At 33.5% G+C, this 23590-nt stretch overlaps 1 protein-coding gene across 3 annotated transcripts in view; it reads left to right on the top strand.

Annotated features, from left to right (window-relative positions):
* The window catches only part of Diaph2 (diaphanous related formin 2), a 703438-nt gene that overhangs the window by 356779 nt on the left and 323069 nt on the right, over positions 1–23590 (top strand). For all 3 annotated transcript variants that reach the window (XM_057758989.1, XM_057758988.1, XM_057758987.1), the window contains one exon: positions 21035–21164. In XM_057758989.1, coding sequence (XP_057614972.1) covers positions 21035–21164 — 130 coding nt within the window. The remainder of the gene's footprint in view (positions 1–21034; positions 21165–23590) is intronic.

Raw genomic sequence — 23590 nt, 5'->3', positions numbered from 1 at the left:
GATTGTATATGCCCAGAAAAGGCAGCCCAACTTGTTTAAGGAAAGATCTGTCTATTACAGACAACTGAACAGATTCTGAGGTGAAGGCCTTTAAGGAAGCTTGAGATGAAAATGCATCTGGAGAGAAGTAATCTTTCTTTGACATCTCCCCATGCTCCCACTGTTTATTCCCTTTTCAGATCAGAAAATATTGTAGAGGTTTGACTCCTTATAGAAATATATTTTAACAAAAATCCCAAATGAATATGACATTCTTTATTTTTCATTCACCGATCTATACAAGGTGCAAATATACAAATTTATATTTTAATATGTATGAAAATTATTTGATTGTACTAGTTGTAACATACATAAGTACAAGGGATAGCATGAATTAGTGATATATGTATTGAGATTTTGGCTATCCCTTTATTCCTGATATTTCTTTAAGTGTTATATAAAAAGATAACATTATAGATAACATATAGATAGACTAGATAATTTGGAAATACCATAGTTTTGCAAGAATAGATTTATTCTCTCTTCTTTTAGTGGGGAACATGTCAGTTCATTAGATAACACCAAGAAGAATTAGGCAATACTTGAAATAAATTAGAGTAATTACATCTGTATTTATAACGCAAAACTAGTATGGTCCTGTTCATACAATTATAGGCCATATAACCTATCCTACTAAGATCATGCCTTACTAAGAGGCTACTCAGGTTGAATGTATTCTCTATGTACAGTTTTTGAATGTATACTTTTGGTTTATGATTATGAAGATATAAAATAAATTCATAAATTTATATTGTATATATTTATATCATGTCATATATCTATTTTACATTTGATATATACATATCTCAAGCTAACTGTTCTAATTTGAACAAATATGTCATTTTTAAACTGCATTAATTTTCCTTATTCAAATTCATGATGTGATTATCTTGAAGCAAGAATGAACTATTCATTTATATGCAAGAAGAAAACATTATATTAATCTCACAGAAAGATTTTATTCTTATGTCATTTATTTTGGAGAGAGCTCTCTTCCTGTCATCTACCTGTCAAATAAAAGTTTTTCCATATAGCACTGATCTGACATCTATCACTAGAGGTATGCTCAAAGGATTTAGCACAAAGATTTTTGCCAACTTCAAATAAAATAAAAAATCGTCTTGGGGGAAATACTATCATGTAGTAATAGGTGTTCTAAAGGAAAAAAGAAGTAAAGGTTTTGCAATATCCCCCCCCACACACTTTTACACACTTTTCAGTTGGATTTTTATCTTCTGGGAAATACTTTCAGGGAAATACATGTCATTAATAAAGAGAAATATCATATACATGGTTGATATTCCCACAATGTGTAGGAATAAAAATGATGTTCCTTGAATACAAAGGATTCTGAGTAGATATAAATGTCTAAACTGACAGAAATTTACTGAAGTGCATAGAAATAGTTAGCTTAGATCTTTAATCTTTTTAGAAATGGAATTAACTAACGATTGATATATGATTAGCTAGAATTTTTGTTAAATTTCACTTATAAAAGATGATTCTAATGATCTTTTTCTTTAATAAATTGCAGAATATGCTTCAAAGATGATACCATTTCTCACCTAAATTTTTAATGATAAATTCTTCTTTGATTTTAAAATTATTATCCACTGCTTTTCACAAGAACCTCTAAAATACATTACTATATTCATTTCCTGAAAAAGGAGGATTGATGTAATTAAACTTATGAGATATTCTTCAATGCATTATATAAAATATTTAGAGGGTCAAAATCAGCTGCTATGATATTTGATGAGAAAAGGAAAACAAATGAGTTAATCAAAATTAGAAGTAACACTAAAGGATATAATGGCTGTAAAATGCTTTTTTTTTATTTCAGTAGTGAATTATCACTTGTGAGTCACCAAACCAGTGTACTTTAATGTAACAAAATATGTCTAAATGAAGACGAACTTGCAGTGCTTGAACTGTTCTCCTTTCTTAGTCATTGAAATTCTAAGCAATGCTGCACTTCAGGAATGTTTCTTATTTTGTTTTCAGCGTATAGTAGTATATATGATATATATGTAAATAAAAGATTCAAAAAAACAATCATGCTCTATTCATTCATTTGCTTGAGTTTATCAGATATGGATCTTTAGTAGCTTACAACCAAAATTGACTATCTGGTTCAAGAGAAAAATGGAATTTGTTGGAAGTATTTGAGATAACTCAACCAGAGAATGGAGAAAAGCTAATGGATTCGACTTTAAAGGAGCAGCCAGGCTTTAGAGATAGCTCAGTGGTTAAGAACACTTGCTCTTCTTCCAGAGACTTCTTGTTTGATTCCCTGCACTCAAATAGTGGCTCACAACTCTTTGTCACTACATTTTCAGGGGATCTGACAACCTCTTTTGGCTTCTGCAGGCACTGTATGCATGTGATAGACAGGCAAAACACCCATACCCATAATATTTTCTAAGCTACCACAGTCTCTGTTTATATCAATATGTATACATTACATATATTAACATTAACATGCAGTACATATATATTAATATGTTATATATGTATATATATTTATATAAATAATATGTAATAATAAGACACTGGCAGTTTTGAAAATTCATATAGTGGAAGCAAACTGAAAGTCTTCAAAGAACATTTCATTGGGAATGTATTATCTTCAACCCTTTTTCTGCTCTTTACTCTGTATTTGATTACAACTTTTAGTAGAAGCTGATTGACCTAAAGTGTATGATAAAGCCACTCCTTGTCCAAGTAGTCACGGCTAAGACTCTTTGAACTTTAGTTTATTCATCTATAGATGAGGAAATGTACTGATCATTGCATAATGCTGTTCTTATTAAATGATTGTGCTAGAGTACAGTGTCATACTTGACCATATCAATGATGAATCATTCTGTTGCTAAATACACTATAGTTGGCATCACCTTAAATATCAAAGCATTTAATTCACCATTTTAGAAATTGAAAGAAGAGGAGTAAAGTTAGTTGCATTGTGAAATGGAAATTACTTACCATTAAATATGATTCCCGAAGAATATACCCACTGTATATGATAGCAAAATTTGAAAATAATCCAGGAGAGACTCTAAGGGAAAACATAGTGTACCTCAGTAACGTGTAAATGAATTCTTCTAAATTTTCACAATGTCTACTCATTTTATTTAAAACACTGTGAATAATATCATAAATGTTAGAAGTTTAGCATAAAATAAAGGCTAATTTTCTTCTTTTGTGAATAGTAAAACACAAAAACAAAACAAACAAACCTGAATGCTCATAGAGGTGAAAAAATGGGATACTATATTAGACAATTCAGGGACTATGAGAAAATACCATATGTTCAGAGGTTTAAATAAAAGAAAATTATTTTCTCATATTTTATAAGACCAAGATTCTGGTTGGTTTCTCTGGAGGTCTCCTCCATTTGACTGCAGATAACCACTTTTACATGTTATCCTCACATAGGGATGTCATTTGATTTTGTTTTTCTGTCTCAACTCTGATCTCATAAAATTTGGACTGATACTTTATTCTCAATTATATCCTAGATCCAATCAGAAGCCCTTACTTCCAATGCCCTTAATACCATTAAAATCAAAATGAAAATAAATCCCCTTCTGAGTTTATGTTTAAGAGTTGTAGCTTTATGAATGTTGGAAATAAGTGATTGTGGTACTATGATTTTTTTTAAACCTGTGAATACAGTGTTATGTGCTTTGACAAATATCCTTCTGTGACAATAAATACAGTTTTCCAATTTCCAAGCGATAGAGTACCTGTTTTCCTTTACATAATATAATGCTGCTATGCAGATTGATGTCTAAAGTAGAAAGAAACTTGGTGTAAGGAGTTTGTGTCTCTGGTTATATGATTGATTTCTCAAATGATAACTTCAACTGTTTCTACATCGTCCCACATTTTACAGAATTAGGGTCACCTATTGATGTTTCTTATCCTCTATAAACCAGTAATTGAAATGGGGCAGACCTAGCAGTGGAGGCCTGTATCCTAGCTACCTTTGAGACTGAGGAAGGAAGATAGCAGGCTTAAGCATTGCCTGAGCAGCAAGAGGAGGTGAAGGCCAATCTGGGCAAGTTAGGGAGACTTCACCAGAAAATCAAAAGTCAAAAAAATAATATGCTCTGTATGGTATGCCATACCTTTAATCCCATCACATGAAAGTTGAGGCAATAAGATTGCCTTGGAGTTTTATGATGCCCTGTGCTAAACAGTGAGTTTCATACTGACCTAAAGAATGAGATCTCTTTAGAAAGTAGTGGTGAAGGGAAAGAGAGCAAGAGGAAAGGAAGAAGAATGGTGGGAGAATGAGGGAGAGAGAAGGGGAAGAGGAGAGAACACAAAAGATCATAATTGGTGTTACATTTCCTTGATAAGCTCTTTCTGAATTCAATCCCCAGTATGCAAGAGACTAATTTAAAAAAAATTGTAAATTAATATAATTCATATACTCAATTTCACTGTAATACGATCATTTGATATGGTTTTGAACAGAAGGAAAAAAAGTAGAAAAATTCATCATAGAAAATTCTTCCCCTCAGAACAACTTTTTTGAAATCAGTATTTTTTTTTAAATAAGTCAGTGTGAAAAATGTATCCTGTGACTAGTTGTGAGATTAGTTTTCAGAGAAGCCCAATATAGCAGGTGTTAAGTTTGTCTGTGTACTTCAAAATGTTGTAGTTATGAAGGAATGTATTTCTTTGCATATAATTTGCTGTGGACTTGAACTTTGAGAGAGTAAAAACCAGCTTTTAACTTAGTTTTCCTTTCTTCTCCTTTTGTCTAAACTTTAAGGTCTGAAGCATAGTACTTGTGATCTGATTTAAAGAGTATTTTCAAAACGGAAATAATCATTTATATGCAAGGTGTAAGTCTGCTAATACTTTAAATGTAACCCTTGTTTTCTCAGAATTTGATTACATCCTTTTAGATTTGCACATTTACAACACTATAATTTCAGTTGTGTGAAAACTTCATTAAGTCCTCAAATCTTCAGTTTATTAAATCTTTAGAGAACAGTACGTTGTAAATGCAGTCTTGATTGGTAGTCTTTGTCAATACTTTTTAAAAGTCGTCTTTATTTTGCTCACATTTTTTTCTTTATTGAAAAAGTTCTGCTCCCTATCTAGACATACATGCAGTCCTTTTCTGTCCTCAAAAAGGCATTCACTACCTCGAAACGCTTAGGTCCTGCTGTTTCCCAACTATATTTGGGAAATAATTGTGACTAAACAGTAATATTGACACATGCTGGGTTGAGAAGTATGGTTAACTGAAAGAAAACATTTTCTAGTTTAGAAAATTCCTGGATGATTTTCCCATTTTTTCAAAGTGCTTGTAAACATTTTTCAGTACCACAACAGAAATAAGTGAAGATTTCTGGAACTAGCTGTAGGTCTGTCTTGGTTCACCACGAAGACTGTTTCCAGAGAGGATTTAAATGAACCCAGCTGGCTTAGTATTCTGTGAATTGGTGTAGTCATTTGCTGAGTTTAATCTTATGACTGATTTTGTAATTCTCACAGTGGGGGAAAGTCGACAACATGAGCAGCATTTAGTGAGTATAATTAGTAAGTTTGAAAACAAATGCTTTTTTATTCTATAAAATCGCTGTTCAAAGGGGATTTAAACCCTGTTTGAAACTGTTGTTGAAAATGAAACATGGCATTCTGTGACTGAATGTGACCACTCATGTTACAAGCTGGTTTTCCGAGCAAATGAAGCTTTCCTAATGAACGCATTGCAAGCCTTAATAAGGGGAACCAGTGACTGGAAGAAAGTTTGTAAAGTGGCAGTTTATACTAACATTAAGCTCTGTGATAACTTTGGAGGCTTTAGAAATTGTTTATATCTATTTAAATACCTTTTTATTCTGGTAATTTTGGCCACATTTATTGAACCCTTACTCTCTGTGGAGCCCACTGCTAGGATTTTTGCAGGGAAAAAGAAAAGTCAAACATATTTCCAATCATTTTGTTTTTTATTAACTTGTTGGTACATACAGAACATTGTAATGCTAAAGCCAGATAGAAGTGGAAAAGTGTGTGGGGAGGGCCATAAGGGGGATAGCAGGATGTGATATAGCAACATACATAAAAAATGAATCATGTTGCTCATAAATGTTGGCTAACTAACTACAAGGCAATAAAACACTGTGAGGTGACATCCCACACTGTAAGGTTGCTTCACTTCTGTGCAAAGGAAAAGGATCACACCAGTCCCAAGTTCAACATGGACATCACTCATTTTCAATTTGATTTTTTTCTCTGAATTCTGTCATGAGGGTGAATACAAAGCCTTAATGGCATTTTTTTCTTTTTCCCTGTTCTTCTGGTTTCTTCATTTACATTATGGAATCTCAGGATATGTATATGAATGTTTTGCCTGCATGTAAATGCATGCCTGCTTCCCATGGAAGTCAGAAGAAGGCTTTGTATCACCTGCAGCTGGAGTTAGGGAAAGCAGGGGGCCAGTATGTATAAGTTTGTAATTGCACACAGCTACTCTTGCAGGAGCAGCAGGTGCTGTTAATCACTGAACCTTCTCTCCAGCCCCTACACATTTCTATTAATGGTACAATATTTAAAATTGATTCGTAAGCAACTATGTACCTTCTGCATTAATCTTTTGCACATTTTCAGTAGCATTTGTTGTACAGTGATGAGCTTCATAACATATTTAAGTCCAACTATATCATGTATTCACTTCCCATAATCCTCTTCCTTCTTGTCCCCCTCTTAATTAAATGTTAGTTTTTAATTTAGCTTTATATAATTTTACACTAACAACTCAAAACAACAATATAATTGTATAACTAAAACTACTTTATGTACACAGCCCTCATTTCACTAATAAGGCACAAAAATCAAGCACTGCTTGCCATAGCAAGAGACTTTTGTGACTTTTATTTAGATAAGTGTGAATGAAACATTTTCATATCTAATGCCCAGGATTAAGGGTCCGGGTATGATGAAATATAAACTATTTTGAGATGGACTTTTTAGAGAAAGGAATTTGCTCTTTGAATTCAATGAAATCTTTATCATGTACACTTGTATCTCATCAGCTTACCATCGCAGTGACAAAATGCCCAAGGAACACAAAAACTTACTAGAGGGAAGATTGGTTGGCACACAGAGCTTCATGGTTTCACATGACAATTTGTTGCTTTGGTGGTTCTTGGACAGAAGAAAGATAGAATATCATGACTGGAGCTTGTGGTGAAGCAAGGAAGCTCACTTCTTGGCAGACAGGAAGCAGAGAGAACCTAAATGGAAACAAACATATAACCTTTAATGCCATGCCCACTTCCTAATAGCCCATTATGAGGTTAATATGTTCTTGCTCTAATCTGTCAAAATGCTATCATTTCTGGACAAATTATACAAACCTTGAGGCTTTTGGGAGGACACATCACATCCAAAACTTAAAACCCATTTTAAAGTATAATATTTAGAAATCTGACATCAAGGAACATCATACGCTATTATAAATCATATTCAAATATTTGAAGTAATATATATATAATACAAATAAAATATAAAATACAATACAAATGCTTGATTTTCAGAATTGTTCATGAGTAATAGCCTGGCCCCTTTCAAGTTGTGTAGTGCTCCAAATTTTCAGCTTTTATAACACGTATGGAAAAAGCCAAAGTGTTTATTGATTTCCTTAAGCATCAGTTTAGTTTTTGAGGATTTTTTTTGTTTGCAGCAGCAGCAACAGTCAAATTTATTACTACTTAAAAGAAAAATGATCCTCAGCTATAATTTATTTAAGGGACTTTGTGAGACATAATTGGCATACAATAAAACTTACACAGTTGTAATAAAGTTTGGTGAAATTGGCATTTTTCTAGTACTACAGATCCCACACCAAAGTACCCAGTATAGATTCCTCACAACCCTGTTCTGTTCTACTTTGTAACTCCAGACAATTGCCAATATGCTTTATTTATTTATTTATTTATTTATTTATTTATTTATTGTTAATTTTTTTGTGGTTGCTTGATAGTTTCATATGTTTATGCAGTGAATTTTATTTTCACCCCAAATCCCCTCCTCTCTTATCTTCTTCCCTCTTCATGCTGGAACCATACCCTTCAACAACTCTCCTGCCTTTAATATTTTATTGTGTTCCACTCCCAAAAGATTAAGCTTTGAACTTCTGGTATATGCAGCATCATCGATGATTCTTATCCTTATATGTGTACTTAGAATAGTCAAATTTACACAAAACTAGAGATGTAGCTACTTGGAAGGTTAGAAAGAGGACAGACTGTTAGTGTTTAATATTTTAGCTTAGGCTGTTAATAAGTTCTGATTATGGATAGTGGGAGTGGTTTCATAGGCAGGTGAATGTCTTTACTGTCACTAAGCTCTAGATGTTTAAAATACTAAATGTTATATTCATTTCTTACAATGAAAAAGAGGATTCACAGCTGCATTATTTGTAATAAGGCACCAATGATAAGATATCAGTGATAATCATTCCCAGAGCTGCAAAAAGAAAGTGATTAGAAAAATACTCAAGAGGATAAAATGATTGATATTACTTCATATGATAAAATTATATAGAGAATTGAAGATGAGTGAATGAATGATTGATTGGAGAAAGCTACTGACAGAAATATATTTAAGTAACTCCTAAACAGCTGTTCCTCTTTGCTGTTGATTTTGCTTTTCAAAATATTTACTATTGATTATCAGAGTTACTTTTATACTAATGACAAACCTCTGAGTGATAGCTACCTGCATTATTGCCCATGTTCTTTCTCATTGGTGGTAATAATCTTTGAACTTATGTCCATGGAAAAACGACAAAGAACTGATCTTACTTTCTTTCAAACTTCATGTAGTCAGGTTTAAGTAAAAATGCTCATTACAATAAAAGTTGGGTGGTTTTAGTATTTGTATAAAGCAATCCTTATTAAAGAAGCTGTTAAAAACCCAAGAGATACTTATGCTTGTAGACTGTTTTTATATATATTTAAAATAATTTGATCTTCTTAAAACTATTCTCAGAAGAATTTGGTGGGTTTACTATAGACAGGTTGATTAACTGAAAGCACTTGTAAGTAGCAGACCTTCTTTTGTTTGTGAAGTACAGACATGTTTCATTAATTCATTGTGACCTTTCCTAAATGAACAGAAGTGGCTGTTGATTTGCCACTGGTCCTGGCTACTTCAGAGTAATGCATGTGTAGTGCATTCACCTTGAATAAGTAATACTACAAGGAAAACCCTGAGAGGTAGAGCAGTGAGGGTAGGAAAGCAGAATTTGTCTTCTCTGAGAAACTAATAGCACAGATGCCCTGCTGGGCCTGAAGGTGGCAATTGAGATGAATCCTTATTACATTTAATGTTGTCATGGTTTCAAGTTTAAGTTCTGCTTTTCCAGATTGCTACCATAAATTAAGTTAACAAGTGTAACGCTCTTAAATTGGATGACTTTTTATACAATTGATATCATCTGTTCCCTTTTTGTTGGAAGTACCATTAGAATACAAACATCAAGAGTGTAAAAAAAGGACAATCCAGTCTACATAAAGAATTAGGACATCTTTTCCGGTGTAAATTACATTTGGCTGAATTAGTGTCAACCGTGGTCATGTAACACCTTTAAAAGAAACGAGTTTTGGTGACAGATTCAGAAATAAAGCCAAGAATGCATGTGTTAGACCTGTCTGGTCGTAGCTGCAGAGCTAATGTCTTTATGGTAATTGCAATCCTTAAAAGTACATTATCTTTCTCAGTGTTATTGCAATGTGTGCTTGTGTTGAAGAAAGCAATAATTTGCAAACAACCCTTGGCAGAGAGAGCAGAACTTATTTAAAAAAATAAATAAATAAAGGAAACTAGCATTAGGATTCATGTGCTGTGTCAAGACTGGCAAGCAGTAGTAGTTGTTTTGATATATGCACTGGAGCATTCATGATTGCTTAAATATTAACTGTTCCATGAATATATAAATATAATAGGAAAATAAACCATAATTAGGACACATTTTACTAAAATAAATAAAGTTGAATTATCTGATCACAGTGATAGATTAAATGGTTTCAATTTCAAGGATTCAATAATATCTCTCTCTCCAATGAAATATCTTATTTCTTTTTAAGGTTAAATAATCCAGTATAGGTGTGTCTTTGGTCATGTTGGTATGTTAGGGCTGTTTCCTTCACACATGGGGAGTGGGCAACTCTTTGTTAATACAGGTCTTAAGTTCACTGAGTCCGTTGTAGCTGTTTGCATAAATATAAGGAGAAAGGGAGAGGTCTGAAAGGATTTCTTTCTAATGTAATTTATTGGCCTGAAGTTTTGTCTCAAATGTAAACTTTAACACCACTTTCATGTTAGACCTCCTTAAATGCACCAAGAAACATCTCACTAGGGAGTATGTGTATGACTTCCTTTGCATTCCTTTTATTTTATATCTATGATCACTATACATTCTACAGCCATTCTCATGAAGTTAGCTAAGCATTTTCTCTGTAACACTCTAAAGTTGGTGTGTAAGGTTGCTTTGGGTCAGATGCATAAAATCCACCGTTTTGTTCCTATATAACACATTCTCACAATTTACTTTCCACCTGAAATTGGGATGCTGACTCTGGTAACACAGTATCAGCATATGCTGCCTCATGGATGCTACTTCACCATTTTATTTTCATGGGCACAGTGTGCTCATATTTGCTATAAGTATATTCTGTGTGGCCTAAGGATTGAGGCATTGAACTCTTTAGAACAAGTATAAATAACCCTGACATGTAAACCCAAAGAAGGTATTAGTGCCACAGGTATATTTGTGGCCAACATTGAAGCCCAGTTGTCTGCAACTAAAATTTTAATTTTCTGACTTAAGTTTTCTGACAAAATATCTGAGTGGCAGGTTGCATTAACATATGAGAATTTGCTTATCAGCTTCAGTTAGTTAAGAGGGCGCGAATAATCTACTAGGCTATCTAGTCCATCATTGCACTGAAACACAGTATACCAGACTCAATATAGTGCGGCATGAGTATAATTTTACTATAGTTTTAAGGAGAAAAACAAGGGAGAGTTTATAAGATTTATGAGCAATATATCGGAAGCCTCCACAGCACAGCATGCACAGTTTGTTTGATTGTTGTGCTCTTGAACCAGTAAGTGGTAAATTATGATACAGATCAGTGTTATTTTATATGGACTAATCAAGAACAGTTAGAGCAGTTCTGTCCTTTTGTTGCTACAAATGGCTCCAGATTTCTCCAGTTTTAAATCGAGATCAAGCTTTGAAAACACATCAAACATAGAAGTTGTTATTTTAAAAAATATTGTAAGATTTTGTAGGTAAACTGGAGATAACTGCCTGAGTATCTCTTGACCTGAAAATTTTGTCATTGTAGCTCCCTGACCTTGGAATGCATTCAAATTACATTTAGGTTTTCTCAACACCTCCCCCCACAAACACACTTTTTCAAAGTACAGGAAAAAACACCCTCTGATTTAGTTGATTTGAATTCCTAACAGCTTCCCAGAGGAGGCCAGTCCTTTTGGTCAAGGAGTCTCTGTTTAATAATGTAGCCAATACCCATGAATTATTTTACCGTCCTTTAAAAGTACTGAGAGTTGAATCCAGGGCTGTCCAAGACTCCCACTGAGCTACATCCCTAGCCTAGCACCATTTGATTCTTTTTTTTTTAACTTGAGAAGCTCACGTTTATTAAGGTAGTCATATGAAAATAAATTTATAAAACATGTAAGATAGGTGGTTAATAGAAATAGTCATACCTTTCTTTCAAAAATTTAAATTACTAATTTCTGCTGTAGAAAGATCATGGCTCTGTCCAACAAAACTGAAGAAGTAACCAGACTAAGAGATGATTCTCAAAAAAACTTTGTAGAAAATAGTTATAAGCAACAAGAAATAGCTATGAACTGTAATTTTAAAATAATAGTTAAAAATGTTATGTTTAAAACCTAAATGTAACGAGTTCATAGTAAAACTCAGTATGTAACTCAATATGTATACTTCCTGCCTGGCCAATCAGTGCTTATTTAAAACATGATTGACAGATTACAGAAAATTCTCCCGTACAAAGAAAAATAAATAAATAAAGGAAATATCCATAGTCCATTTTTTTGGGAATGTGGGCGTAGTATTCCAGGCTACTTCCAGCTGGTTCGGGGCACTGATAATCTTATGGGAACCTAAAAAAAATTTAGAATTATGATCAAGTCCTGACTGAAGAATCCTGTATATCTTGATCATCTCAGGCAGCAGTCTTGAACCTGTTGTGGATGAAGAACTCAGACATCTGGGCCATCTATTCCTACCGGAGATTTCTCAGGTGGTCTTCCTTGATCAAAGCTGATTTTTCTTAACTCTGAATAAATCCACAGCCTCTCATTTTCTGTGGAAACAAAAGCAAAATCTCTTCTCCAAAATAACATACCTTTTTACTTCAATTTTGAAGCCAAGGTATTTTCAAAATACCTATCTGCAACATTTATAAGCAAATATCTTTTAGCAGCTGTTGCTCCTTCCTCAGCATTCAAACAATTCAAAGAGAGCATAATAACATACAGTATCAAGATTCTCTGTGTAGTTTACATCTTTACATGGCTTTATTTTAACCTCTATTTCTTTTATTTTTACTTTTAACTTTTGGCTTTTTGAGACAGGTTCTCTGTATATCTTTGTCCTGGAATTCCCTCTGTAAACCAGGCTATCCTTGAACTCACAGAGATCCATCTGTCTCTGCCTCCCCAGTGCTGGGATTAAAGGTGTGTACCACCACACCCAACTACTCCTTTTTTTTTATTTTAAGGCTTTAAACCTATTTTTAAGCCTGCATATATTTTTAACACATTGTAAACCATTTAGAGGTTGTTTTTTTTTTTTTCTCTTTGAATCTCTCTTTACTGTATTTCTCTCTCTTTCTGACCACATGGGCCTTTAATTCAGTTAGAAATCATGGCTGAGGTACTGGCCAGAGCCTGTTTATTGCCACAACTCTATGTCATTTCAAGGTCCTTGCCAGGAAGCAAGCTGCAACATTGTGTCCTTAGCTCCATAGTCGGGACTGCGTGCTTGAAAGAGTCAGAGTTTTCCCTAGCAGGACTGCCCAGAAAGGCAGCATTTTAAAACACTGCAATTTTTTTTCCTGCTATGGCTGAAAACCGAAATGCTTTACTCTAGTCTTTCCCAAGCTTTCTCAGGCTTTCTGTGGGTGCAGTTATTCACATGGGCACCGTTTTGTAACATGAGGGGGGCCTGCTTGTTTGAAATATTACTTGTTTGAATTTATAAATTTATATAAATCTGTTCTTCAAAATAGTGATTTCTAACTTTTTTTTTTTACTTATTCTTTGTATCATTCACATCATGCATCCCACCCATCTCTGTTCTCCTTCCATCTGCCCTCTGCCCCGCAACCCACTCCATTAAAACAAAATCTAAAAAAATAAATAAATAAAAGGAAATTAAGAAAGAAGAGAGAGAGAGCAAGAGAAAGAGAGGAAGGAAGGAAGGAAGGAAGGAAGGAGGGAGGGAGGGAGGGAGGGAGGGAGGGAGGGAGGGAGGGAGGGAGGGAGGAAAGAAGGAAAGAAGGAAAGAAGGAAAGAAGGAAGGAAAGAAGGAAAAAAATCTGATCATGGAAGCTGCAATGTGACACAGTGAGTCAATCACCCAGTAAACCCCTTTATCCATATATGTTTACATGCAGGCATTCGTCACAAAAATCATTGGCTTGGTTATAAGCCCCTGGTTGCCGCTACATTATTAACACTTGACCCTCACTGGGATTCTTCCTGGACATTCCTTTGCTGTCCTGTGTGCCTTGTTTTGTGGAGATCCTATGACCCTGGGTCCACAGGATCCCCGCCCAACCTGTGCCCCAACAGATCACTGAATAGGTGCCTGTTAGGGAGGGTCAACATTAAATCCTGGTTCTGGGCCTGGGTAGTTGCAGGCACCCATGAATTCTTGATTTTCTGTTTTTATTTCTTCTGGTTCCTATTCTCCTCCAGCCTAATTATGCTGAACTTATTCAGTAGGATAATTATAATAACTTTTGCCACTAGCCTCACCATTTTCCAGCTGCTGGCTCTACTGCCCCCTCTATTATCCAGTTATTATCCACAGTCAATATTTTGAATAAATTATCCTTACACATTACCTCCTCTTTCTGGCTATCCATTTAATTTAATTTTATGTCCTTGGCACTATTCTGAAACAATACTTGAAGGTCACCAAAGATTTCTCTAATCATCAAATTAGCCTTAATTATCTTTGGCTTGTCTGGAGCATTTTATTCATTGAACATTCCATGGGGAAATCTGATCATAGTCCTCATTTATAAGGAGGTCACAATCTGGTGGGTGATACTGAGTATGTAAACAAAATTATGTATTGTGAAATAAATGTTGCAACCAGAGCATGTATAAATCACTATGGAAAAGCACAAGTGGTATTAATTATACTCAATGAAGTTGGAAAGGACTCATTATTATTAATGACCAATCTTCCTGCACAATGGCTCCCTTTTCCAAACACCTTCTTCATAACCTATAGCCCATTAGTAAAACCAGTAAATATTAAATCTCAATGTGTGTAAGTGAACAGGCTGAGTTCTAGCACCAACCCTTATTAACTATGTGAACTCTGCCTATATGCTCTATGTTACCTGAAAAATGGGCATAGAGATAACTAATTCACTGGGTTGATTTCAAGATTTAAAATATATGATTACAAGGCACTTGCCAAAGTGCCTATACCATAGGCACATAGCACATGGATAATTCATATTGATTTTTCCTCCTTCACGCAAACATAGAACATTTTTCCTGGTAAAGGGAAAAGTATATTAATAGATACAAAGAAACCAAGTGAATGTGGGAATCTTTACCTTTTCATTCAACCAACATTGAATGAATAGCATTGTTTTCAGTGCTGAATATAAGATGTCTTTTAAAAAGCAGGTATAAAAATCAATAACAACTTTGTGTCACTAGACATATACATAGCTAAAGTTAGAGAGAGTTTGGAGAGGGTCATTGCAAGACATGAAATTATCATGCTAGTAGAGAGCCACATCAAAAAGGGACTGATGTGAGTCTGATAATTATGTTAAGATGGGAAACTGAGGGAGGTTCACATTACTTCCAGTTTGATGATCATTATGGTTCTGATAATACTTTATCATATCAAGTCCCATAAATATGTCTTGGACCATAGCTACTTAACTAACACCTAGTTTATGATTAGGGAAAGTGTTTACCCAAGATTGTCGAACTAGGAAGTTGTAGGCTAAAGGTTCAAGTCTGATTGTGTATCTACCAATTATGAATAAAATCAGATTGTATCTTTATCTGAAAATTATGAACAATACAGCAGAGAGAATTAATTGTTCATAGCCACTTTCCCTGAGAGTATTTACATATCGCTTCTCTCTCCATTCTAAAACTAGATCACTCTGAACTTAGCATTTTCTGACACGTTACACCATTCTTTTAATTAGCACAATTTAAAATTTATGGGTTCTGATTTTTTCCGTTTTCTCTTCCTACTATTCATTGACAAAATATGTATTTTTTCCACAGTGACTCAAATTTATCTTTTTTCTACTGTGTCTGAAAACTCCTTATAATAATATAATTATATAAATTGTGACATTTGCCACAAAGTTAATATGTGTATTTTTTCTGTTCTATGTAGTTTCATATTTTTACCTAAATTTAAACATTGATGCTTCAGAATTATCACACATCATTATTTGTTTCTTATACTAATATTTAGGACAGTGCCTATCACAATGGAGAATATTATAACTTCAATTTGACTTTCACTCACACCTAATTATCAGCACATAGTGTGTCCTGGAGAAGTCTAGCTTTGTTAGTCACTGCCTGTGTGCATGTATGAGTGTGTTTGTGCTTCTGTCATTACATAACAATAGAGTTAAATTTAGCTGTATTCCTATTTGCCCTACACAAATGAGAGTTACTATGAATTAAAAAAAAACTTATTCAGAAACATGTGTTGGTGAACTAGTATATTATGGCATGTTCCTAGTACTACTAAACAGTCTCTCCAAGCTTTCAAGATCAATATTCCATGCAGAAACTTCTGTGTTCTATTATTCACAGCATAGAAGATATGAGGGAAGTACTTAGAAATAGTTGATTAGTCTTAAAGTGTGAGCAGGTATTTAGCTGACAAATAGAAGGAAAGAGAAAGTGGGTTTCTGGAAAGTGATAACAACACACTGGGCTAATCTATGACCACATGGTGTATATTTAAGCAACTGTAATCTGCTTTTAAGTGACAATTTTGAAGAAAAAAGAAAAAAAGTCAGAAACCATCATCCAAAGGTCTTATATGCAAAAGAAAAGTTGGAGGTTTGATGTGAGTTTTTCTAGTAGATGATGTAGATGCATTGGACATTTTCAGTCAATTCTATTAGCAATGAATTAAACAACTGAAGAATGGTGTTTCTAAGGAGTAACTGAATTAACCACAGTTGCTTAGTTTATTTTAAAAAAGAAATTTAATTCTGAGAAGTTGCTCTACAAAGGACAGTGACCAGGGTTTTGTTTTTTTTTTTTTTTTTTTCCAACTGAGGACAAAGCAAGAAAAAAAATGGGTTTGTTTCAACAGAAGGGAAATTACTTATAGACAAGGTCCTTCACAGATGGATTGAATGTGACTGATATGGATCATTAAGATGTTTTCTCTGGCTCCCCAGTTGTGTGCAGGATGCTGTGTCTTTAAATAGCCAGATTTCAAAACAGTGATATGGCTAATAATTATTAGGCTTGAATTAACTAGAATTAGAATCACTAATTCTTTTAGGGGTCCCTGGGGGAGATGGCTCAGTGTTTAAGAGCACCTACTGTTCATCCAGAGCACCTGACTACAGTTCCCAGCACCCATATCAGGCAGTTCTCATATGTCTTTAACTCCAGCTCCAGGGAATCTGACACCTTCTTCTGGCCTCGAAAGATACCTGAATATATGCGGCATATGCACAAACACACATACACCTAAAAATAACTATATTTTTTTAAAAAAATTAGGTGTCCATTAATTACTCATTTTGCTATCTACCTAGCCAAAGCCTTATTATTGTATTTTAACATGCAAAAATTATCTTTTGTCATTTATTATTTATATATTTTTTAAAGAGATGAACAGTGGGGCTTAAGAGATGGTTCGGCAGTTAAGGGAAATGGCCACTATTCCAAAGGGCCTGAGTTAATTCTCAACAAACACATGGCAACTCATAACTGTAACTCCAGTTCTAGGGGCTCTGACACTCTCTCACAGACATACATGCAGGCAAAACACCAATGCACATTAGATAAATTAATAAATAAATAAATATGTGTGTGTGTATGAGAGAGAGAGAGAGAGAGAGAGAGAGAGAGAGAGAGAGAGAGAATTTTCCATAGAAGTAGGTGTTGTTCTACCAAGGATATTTTATATTTGTGTACCATTTCTGAATGTTATTAAAGATAAGGGAGATAGAATTCATTTAATTTCAGTTATTAATCTTTGTGCGTAACAATTACTGGCCAGGTGACTGCAATTAAAGCTACTATGTATGTGGTTTATTAGCTGGCAGCTCTTGGTTATTGAAATGATTTTTATTTTCATTGGTATTCACTAAGTCAGATTACTAAAATAATACAATTTTTTAGCTTTCCAAAATAGTTCTATTTTATAAATTTATTATTTTGTTTTTAGTGTTTGGAAAAACATACAAAATAGGCAATTTGGAGTAGCCTCTCCCTACCTTTGGCAGCTTATGAAAAGAAGTCAGGTGTCTATCCTGTGTCCTTACTCAGTGAGACTTGAAGAAGGAATAAAGCTGAAAAAAGACTAAGGTGCCAAAAGGCACTTTGCTTCTGGCTACACCAGTCTTTGAAATACTTACAATATACTTGCCTCTGAGATTTAGGCAAGCTGTAACTTGAGTACCTCCTTGTTTAGATATTTGACATTAATATAAAATTTTAACATGATTTCAAGTAACCAGATATCAAATAGAAATCAATTTTATCTCTTAATAAACTACCACAACTACCTTCAAAGTGATTTTGTACATATTCCGATTAGATTACCCTTGCTCTGCCCCCAAGAGATGAATATATCCAGCTTGTCTACTCACAACAGCAAATTATTGGATAAATGTCATTAATTAGTAAGACTGATGAAAGGTTTTTAGTTGCTTTCTGAACTGAAAATGAATAGTATTGCATGGACTGAGACAAAAAGAGTATAAACAGTGTATAAATGATACAGAGTAAGAATTAGTGTGGACACAATATAATACATTATATTTTAATATTATTTAGTTTTAAAGGATTGATCTAAAGGTTATGTATAGAGGAAAGGATTAAAAGACCATGCGACATTTAAAAAAAGACTCTGTGTGTGAGGGTTTCTCTAAAATAAATATTGCTATATAGAGTAAAGACCTTGCCTCCCATACTAACTTGAAATACTGCTCAGATTGTCAAGGCCAGTGATTTACCCTGTTTGCCCAGGCTTTGAAGGGGATGTTATGGTTCTAAAATTCAAAAGCATATTTTTCCAAGATGTATATTTATTTAATTAGAAATAATAACATATTTACTTAACTGAGATGTTATCCTGTATTTGTTTTGGTAGATTCAACCATTGACCATGGTAAATTGCATAATAGAATTATATTGTTCGTGGCACTGAGAGTGAATAAATATGAAAGCTCTTTTCAGTGCTTGAAAATGGTTCAGTGACTAAAGTGCTTGGTGATCACATACAAGATCTGAATTTGGGTTCTTAGGAAGCACATTAAAAAAAAAACTATTAAAAATAAAAAGCCATAGTAGAGCATGTCTAAATTCTTTTGAGTGGAGACAGGGACAAACTTAGGGATGGCAGGCTAGCAAGTCTAGCTAGAATAGCAAGCTTCACATTCAGTGAGAGACACTGTCTAAAAAAGCAAGATGGAGAATAATGGAAGACACTACCAGATTTTGACTTATGTCCTCAATGCCTACACACACAGGTGAACAAATCCTCACACAAGTGCACACACATGCAAACAACACAGAGACAGCCACATACTGTTACACACATAAATGTGTAAATTCAGCAGTTTAAGAATGCTAAAGCTGAAGTTTTTACTGTAAAATAATGTAAAGCCTGAGACAAAGAAAAGAAAATGCATAAAATTGACATATGACTGACAAAGAAAAGGAAGTGCGTAAAATTGGCATATGACTCCAATACCATTTTTCTGTTTATTTTGCACCATTACCTATGTACAATTTTAACAGCTATAAAATACTTGTGCAATTTTGTGTCTTGAACAGTGTGCAAGTTTGTTGTTTTTCTCGTCTTTGTTTGTATGTCTTTGTCTCCATAGACTTTGGAAAAAGTCAATTTTCTTACTGTTGAGAAGTGGGGAAGGGGAGATTTTTTTCTGCAATTTATCTTGGCACTTATTTTGGGGGGAGGGAATCTCGGATGTTAAGTTGTAAGGGATTTTTTTTTAAATGTCCCACATACTGTAAAAATGATGTACTTTGTGAGCATATGACACAGTAATCCCAGCTAAAGAGTTGTCTTTGAAGACCAGAGCCTGCAACTGATTCTTCTATAGCTGCTAGCCATACTTAAGATAAACTGCCTTGAGGTTCCTGTTGCTTTTTGTTCTTACAGCTTGTCCTTGGATTGTTGGATTCAACCTTGTAGTACTAAAAGCTGTTTGGTGAATGAGCATGAGTACAGCATTTTAGATATTTTCCATATATGAAATACTATTTTTGTAGAATTTCTCAAAGAAATAATGATGAACCCTGGAACATTATTCCTCCTGTGGCCATTTGTTTATGGAATCTTGAGGCTAATCGTCTCTATAATCTGTTCACTTCATGAGGATGTAAATAGTTGATAAAAAGCTTAGCTTAAAAAGAAAGCTTAGCATAAAACAGATTTGAAATAGGCCTAATATAATAATATTATGATTATATTTGTTTTTAGTTATTTAAAACAACAAAGACTAATTCATTTTGTAATTACTCAAGTATCCTCTGCAGTCATTCCCCAAACTGTTTGTGAAGACAATGTATTTATTCTAAACAGAGTAATCCTTAAAACTAAAAACACCTAATCGTATGAACACCAGTGGATAAACCCATCATCTAAGGTTTATAGAAGTAAAACATCGAATAAACTGAGAAAAATATGATACATTGCCTTGTATTTATGAATTGTTTCTAAGTAAATCCTTGATTTCATTTGCAGCTCTATCTAGTATAAGAAATTTAAATAAGAAAATTTTAGAGACTCCTAAATTTTTTCTGTTCTATCCTTTAAAGATTTTTATCATTCTATTGATGACATTTTTTCTAGTATCTCTAATAAGTGTACAATGTTAAGCAAATATATAATAAATAATTGCACGTTTCCATGACTGTGTATTCTGATTTTGGTTCATAATTCTGTATGAAACAACTTTGTATTTTTTTTCTTATGGCCCATGCAAGTAAAGATATGTAAATCATGCTGACTCTTTTATATAAATTTGCATCGCTGATAGCTGGAAATAAATTTAATCTCACAAATGAATGCATCTTTCAAGAATATATTTTTATAATAATACAAATACCAGAGTGTTGTTAGCATCAACACACATTAAATGAGGCTATTGCTATAAATACTTAAATGAGTGTTTGTGTCTCATAAAAAGAATAGTTCATTTTGCCATAATGATTCAGACATCTTTTGAAAATATAGATTAAGACTTAATTTGCTACTTGTATTAGTGTTTTTCTCCTTTATAAAATACCAAGTTCATTTTAAGATCATGAATTATGTCACTAGATGCCATTAAAGAAGCAACTGCCAATTTAATTTAAAAAAAGTTCAAGTGAACCTCAACATGATCTATAGTCACTCATTGTTTGTTGACTTGTTTAGAAAAAAAATCTATTTATGCCACAAAAACATGCTATTTTTTCCTTCCAGATCAGAGATACAAAGTCAGCAGATCAAAAAACAACCCTTTTGCATTTTCTTGCTGAAATATGTGAGGAAAAACACCGAGATATCCTGAAATTTCCTGATGAGCTGGAACATGTGGAAAGTGCAAGCAAAGGTAATCGATTAAGACTATTCTTAGCCTATGTGTTTTAGTTTAAATGAGAAGATTTAAAAGGAAGCTATGAGCAATATTAATCATAAAAGTTCTTTGTTGATGTAAGAAAAATGGAATGATGGTTTTGGTTGACTTATATTTGAGCCCACTGTACCTTTAAATTACCCATCTTCAATTTTAAGCAGTGTGAGGTTATTAAACCTTTCAGACCTCAAATCAAGTAATTCATTCTATTCTTTAAGTTGATAAGAACTTAAATGTATGCTGTAAAGGAGTCATACTTTGTTGATTTCAAGATGATTCTAAGACATTGTTCCTTGAGAATGTTTTAAAGATAATGTTCTGTAGTTTAGCTAAAGAGAAAGGACTTTGGAATGGCTAAAATACGAGGCTGAAGTTTTGCCAGCATGGCATAGGGCTTTCTTTCCAGAGATAACTCAATAGGTGCCAGGTGAACTTGCATGATCTCTACGGCATAGTTGATGATGTGGCCATAGGAGTAAGGTAGACACCTTAGAAATATCCAAGGCAGACTCATGTCCTACATAGCAACATACTGAATTAAGGAATGAAAGCACAAGTGGAGCAGAAGGTTTGTAAGATTTTAAGGCACGGTAAGTAGCTTTGTCAACTTTGTCTACATTAACAAGTGATTAAGAAGTACAAGGAGGATGGATCAAGGAAATATTTTTCTCGATGTGATATAATATGGGTGCAAATTTAGTTTTTTTTCTTTTGGATAAGAGAAAGATATAATGTAATGATTATATTCTGTAACTTTTGAGGCTTAAAGGAAGGACACAAAACCATGTTTCCCAAACTTACTACAAACTAAATAATCCTATTAGTGTGCTTTGAAGGGAGAGTCTGTAAAGCCTAGAATATCATTTGTAAATATTATTCTACAGTTCTTTGCTGCTATAGGATTGTTAGATCCTTGTCTTATTTTTAATTTTTTTCAATTGTGTCCTGTGTTGTGGATGATGATTAATTATTGAAGATACATCATGATTTTATGCTATTATGTATTTTTACTCTATATTAAAATTGTATAATATAAATAGAAAGTTGTATTAGTAAGTATGTTGTAGCTTTTTTGAATTCCTTGTGTTTAATGTATACCTTTAACTTAGAAGCATTATTGAACTTCAAACAACATGTATCATTAGCATATTATTATAATTGAAATATATAAAGCACCACAAATAAAACCAGTTCAACTGGTAGCTAAAAAATAGCTATTATTATTTTAACTGTCCTCTATCAGAATATTCGTCATTTCATATTTTAATAAATAGAATCAGTTCTAAAAGAAAATACATAAATTTTAGTTTAAAATAAATTGTCCTGTCAATTTTATGGTGGTTATTTTCAATTCCTATATTTAGGATACCTTTTTGACCATATCTAAACTACTTATCTTGAGTTGAATTAAAGAGAACTGAGTTTAATTCTAAATATCTTTATTTTAGGATACACATACAGAAAGACATATTGCTTACTGTGTTTTATTTCACTACAATAGAATACCCCATACTTGGGTAATTAGCAATGAAAATAGATTTATTTCTTACAGTTGATAGGTTTGGAAGTTCATGATCAAGGGACTTTGTATATAACATTTTCCCATTATTCAGTATTTTCTGGTGATGTCAAAGAAATATTAGAATATATACTCATGTTTACACAAAAATAGTCACCTAATAATATATTTCAATTATAGAACATGTGACTGTATTTTATACAATGCTTATATGTTTTTGCAACAGACAAGGGTCTGATCTCCAAAATATATAAAGAACTCAAGAAACTAGACTTTAAAATGCTAATGAACCCAATGAAAAAATGGGGCACTGATCTGAACAGAGAATTCTCAACAGAAGAAATTCAAATGGCCAAAAGACACTTAAGGTCATGCTCAACCTCCTTAGGGATAAGGGAAATGCAAATTAAAACAACTTTGAGATACCATCTTACACCTGTCAGAATGGCTAAAATCAAAAACACCAATGATAGCCTTTGCTGGAGAGGTTGTGGAGAAAGGGGCACACTCATTCATTGCTGGTGGGAATGCAAACTTGTGCAACCACTTTGGAAATCAGTGTGGCGATTTCTCAGGAAATTTGGGATCAAACTACCCCAAGATCCAGTAATACCACTATTGGGAATATACCCAAGAGATGCCCCATCAAATGTTTAAGTTATTGTAAATTTGAAATTCTAATTGTATCGTTTATATTTTCAAAGAATTAAGGGAGTGATTTTTCTTTATCCTCATCTAGAAAATGGTGTTGAATTTCAGTAGCTGTATGATTAAATAAGTGAACTAACATATGCAAAGCATACAATAAGATCCTTGCTACTTAGAAAGTACACACCTCTTATACTACTATCATTAGTACTGATAGTAGTAATAGTATTAAAAT

The sequence above is a fragment of the Chionomys nivalis genome, chromosome X (assembly GCF_950005125.1).
Source record: "Chionomys nivalis chromosome X, mChiNiv1.1, whole genome shotgun sequence".
NCBI classification, from domain to species: domain Eukaryota; kingdom Metazoa; phylum Chordata; class Mammalia; order Rodentia; family Cricetidae; genus Chionomys; species Chionomys nivalis.
Note: the sequence above shows the minus strand (reverse complement) of the source record. Positions and strands in the feature narration are given on the sequence as shown.